Source organism: Atta colombica, unplaced genomic scaffold, assembly GCF_001594045.1.
Source record: "Atta colombica isolate Treedump-2 unplaced genomic scaffold, Acol1.0 scaffold189, whole genome shotgun sequence".
Taxonomy (NCBI): domain Eukaryota; kingdom Metazoa; phylum Arthropoda; class Insecta; order Hymenoptera; family Formicidae; genus Atta; species Atta colombica.
In genome coordinates, this window is record NW_017259281.1 from 140,772 (window position 1) to 145,517 (window position 4,746).

The window sequence follows — 4,746 nt, forward strand, 5'->3', positions numbered from 1 at the left end:
CAAGATATTCTTTCTCTACTTGTATGTGCATGCAAATTGTTTGCAAAGCCAAAAAATTGCTCGTGTGCAAGAGATCTTACTCATATCCTTGGGATATGAGTAACAATTTTATCTATTATCCATCAATCTAGTTCAGAAGAGAACCATATATGATTGGAAATCAGAAAAATATTATAGAAATATTCTTTTTTTTATCATGTACTTATTTAAAAAATTACCTTCATGAATTTTTTGACTTTAAGCATAATTCGTTTTTGTTCTGTTTTGTTTAAATCATTATTAAATATTTCTTCTCTTTCTCTCTCTCTCTCTCTTTTTCTCTCTCAACTAACGCAAGTTCTTTACTAACGCAAAGAACTTCTTTGCTAAATTCTTGTTATATTATATATATTTTTTGTGTTCATAAAATATGTTTGCAATTTGTAGATTTATCATGACATTCAATATTTGCAGATAGAATCTAATAGAAAATATTCAAATTGATATTAAACATAGAATATTCTATTTTTTTTATTTTATTTAAATTATAATAGAATTTTTTTAAGCTAAATGAGTATTTGTAAGATGGATGTTCACCTTGAATTTTATCGATATTGAGCACAGCAACTAGTAGAGCAAAAATGAGTTTTATAAAAAAAACAGAGAACAAGTTTTCAATTCGCATGTCACTCGTGCTAGATTTTTAACATTTTTATATTATAACGTAAAAAAAATATTTTTTTTCGATGGTTCTCTCTAGCACTGGATTGGTGATAGGTATATATAACTTTAAATTTTGAAATTATTTACAACGTGCGCATTGGACACTTTATAACGTCAATAGAATGAAAACCTCCGGCGAGGCATGTCTTAATTTCGGATCACCCTCTGCAAATGTATTTCTACATTTTGTTATCTTACTCAATTTTATATATGTGGCTATAACGTTTATAAATATTTGATCGCATCATCAATCTTAATAAAGTGACCTAGTGATACGTATATCTTTTTGTCAGTTTTTTATTATTCTATTATATACAAATTATTTTTAAAAATTACCGAATAAAAAGCAGAACGAAATAATATTTGGTCGATTATATTAAATGTTACCATGTTGCAATCGTCAAATTTGCCGGACATTTTATTTAAATAGAGAATATTGGCAGTCAATAGCGAAGTAAATGTAATAATAATGCTTCCATATTCTTTTGAGGATTTTATGATGAGCTTATGCACACAATGATCAGTTGTAAATAACATACTTCCTATTCTATGGTCAAATAATAACGATCACTAAATATACGTAATACAATGCGGAATGTTCAAATGCGACGTTACATTCTTACTCATATAAAAACATCTAGCAGAAACATTTCCAGCAAGTCCTCGATCCGCTTTATCATTAGCCTCGCCGGTTAGGAATTTTCGTGTATTCATAAATAACTCACGGAGCTCTTACCTGCAAAATTGAAGGCAATGTCGTGGGTTTGACGATACAAGCGATGAGAATGAAATCGATAACGACAATTCTCTGGAAGATTAAATTTTCGTTGGTTCGTTCGACGATTTCGCTTTTTGATATCGCGGTTGCTCACTGGATATACCCGATCAATGATCAATCCTGATTTATCTTTCATTTGATGTTGATCTGTTTTTTCAATCGGGATGTTCCGTGCTACTTCTATCGACAGTGGCACTATCTCCTCTCGGTTTCCGTCACAGGTGATAAGGGATTTTCCAACGATAATTGTCTGTCAATATGTAAATAAAAGAAAAATTAATTAAGAAGGAAGTTTATTAAAAATAAAAGGGAATAATATTGCGATGTATGTACAATGAATGCAAAAATTATTTACATCCGGGGAAAATATGCTTAAAAAAAAAAACTAATTTTTTGAAAAGTAAACATAATTAATTAGCAATTTATTAATAAAAATTAAATTGATCGTATATTTCTTAAAATTATTTTGTTTAATCATATGTAATAAAATAATTAAAATATAATTATATTTTACAAATAAACAAAAATGCAAAATTATATTACTTGGACATATAAAAAGCATTCGATATAATCGAGAAATTCAGTTTCTAAAATTATTTCACGGTTATTTCGTGAAGTTTCTTTCGTTTATATTAGGATAAAACTCGTTGTAAATTGCTCGTTAATAATCTTGTTTATTTTCTACAAATAAAGTTTTTTTTTCTATAAATATTTCTCCTATACAAATATTTTTGCATTCACTGTGTAATGATGCTTTTCACTATCGGTTAATTTATACATAATACATAATGAGTTATAGCCACACGCGATTTCTTTCGACACAAAAATAAATTTCTCATTATCGCTTGTTTTAATATAAAAGTATTGATGCATTTTACAAATTCGAAATATCTTGCGTGGATGCAGAAAACATTCATATATTTATAAAAAAATTTTAAACAGATCGTTCGAAAAAAATCCTCTATCGAATATTTGCGTTTATTTCTGCAAATGCTTGTTTCAACAAATAAACAATTCCATTAAATAGAATTCTATTGTACATAACGGGTGCAAGAGAATTTGAAATGGTATTTGAAAAATATATGTAGGGCTCTCTTTTTCTCTTCCTGAATAGCATAACGCGCGCGTATTTACCTGCCGCTTGTGTGCCAATCGTAGGAATCCGGTGCGGAATTGCTTCTCCCGGCTTCGTGAAAACGTTCTGCTTTCGCATCTCTCATCGCATCATTGTGCGGCGAGGATGATATGCCGACTTTTGGTCCTGTCGCCGGCGATTCTGTGCTGGCGTCGTTGTCCGCTGTCCGTCCGAGCCGCTTAGGCAGAAATGGATTCTGGGAAATAGAAATAAGTTCGCGCTCTTATTTCTCCTATTTTATGCCCTAGTAATCCCGAGAGACAAGATGTCAAGTTTTCTTTCGTAAGTTCGCAAGCTGGCTGTCTGCATCAGCGATAAAAATGTAACGTTGTTTCAAATGGTCGGTCGCCTGTGCAAATCTCAATGCATATGAATGGTAGAAGAAGGGGAAAGCAGTTCGTGAAAAGTCGATGTTAGTTTGAGTGTAAGAATACGGAGTGTAATATTTCACACGTTTGAAATCATCCAAATACATTTTTAACTTATTACATACATTTTAAAATTATGATTGTCTGTTTTTTCATCTGTATTCTCAAGAAAAGCTTATACAAAACTTAAAGTTGACTATTCTCATTATTACTTCCTTTCGTGGTTTGATTCGATTCTTGTGCTATCAGAAATTTAAAAAACAGGTTAAAAGTAGTAAATAATTATATGTCGACTTGGTACTCTCTGAGTCTCTTATTGTTGAGAGTGAAATTTCATTCCAAAAGACTGAAAATAGAGTCAATCTTTGAAAAAGAGTGAAAAATTTTTATTCTTTTGGAATAAAATTTTACTCGTTTGAAGTGAGATTCACTCCAAAGGAATGAAATCTCACTCCTTTTTTTTGGAGTAAGATTTCGTAGAGAGAATCTCATTCCAAAAGAGTGAAACTCTGCTACTCTTTTTCATAAGGGTGAAAATATTATCTGCCACTCTTTTGCGAAGACTGGCTCAATTTTCAAGAGATTTAAAGTAGATTGTATTTTAAAGAAGTTCTTTGTTATGAAATCTTTAACATTTCACGATGCTCAATAAAATATCTATATCAGCACTATAAAAGCATTATTGATGTATAGATAAATTATATAGATTATAAAAAAACCGATGTAATCCAATAATATGTTGAAACGATCGACTTTCGACATTTGTCAATTGATCGCTTTCGATAACCATTTATTATTAGAGAATACGAGTGAAACAGTTTCGCGAAATGTCATCGTTAGTTTTTCGTGTTTTGTAAAATTAAATCTATACAACTATATACATGCACTCGTCGAAATCGTCATGTATAATATTCACGCGAATACACGTCGTTATGTCAAAGTCAAAGTCACAGTTAGAATATGCTGTTGCAATATTTCACGAAAACGATTGTACGTTTACTCCATTCAATTCTTCTATTATGACGCACGTATCTCCGCTTTCGTTTTTGGATGAACGCAAATCGTACCATAATAGAGAACGCAAATTGTTGTTTGATCATAATTGGCATTCCATACATGGTATACACAAATCGCTCTCTATATCTGAATGCGTGAAATAATAGATTAATGACAATCGTAGAAGATGTTGGTAATGTATTAGTATCCAAATAAACAATTCACGTTTAAAAAATGTTTAGTCGAAACTTTTTTTATGTAGAAAAATGTTCAATAAATGTTATTAAATATGTGTTTATTAAACTGTCGAAATGTTTCATATAAAAATGGTATTTTAAATTAATAAAAAAAAAGTTTAATAGAAGTTACAATAAACATCTCATAAATGTTTTTATTAACGTTTATTAAATAATTTAAAAAACGTATCAATTTTCAACATTTATTTTTTACTTTATACATTTTATTACACGATTTTTAACATTTATTAAATGTATTTTGAATGTAACTGTGTTATTTGTCTATTTACATTCATCGAGGAAAAAAGAAAAATTTATTTCGTATTTTTTTAACAAATACAGAATAAATATTCAGTATTTTAGTTCGTGGTTGTTTACTAAAATTAATAAGAAATATCGCACGATTAAGACAGAAAGAAAAAAATGTCAAATTTAGCGTAATTTTGAATTCATCTTCGTTCTTTTTTATTTTTTTGTGGTGTAATTTTAATGTACTTGTAAAGTTAAATATTTATATATATATATATATAT

At 29.4% G+C, this 4,746-nt stretch overlaps 1 protein-coding gene across 1 annotated transcript in view; it reads right to left on the minus strand.

Annotated features, from left to right (window-relative positions):
• Positions 1-4,746, minus strand: part of LOC108686773 (probable serine/threonine-protein kinase mkcB) — a 74,508-nt gene that overhangs the window by 6,266 nt on the left and 63,496 nt on the right. Inside the window, 1 exon segment of the mRNA XM_018192236.1 lies at positions 2,615-2,811. Within this exon segment, the coding sequence (XP_018047725.1) occupies positions 2,615-2,811 (197 nt within the window).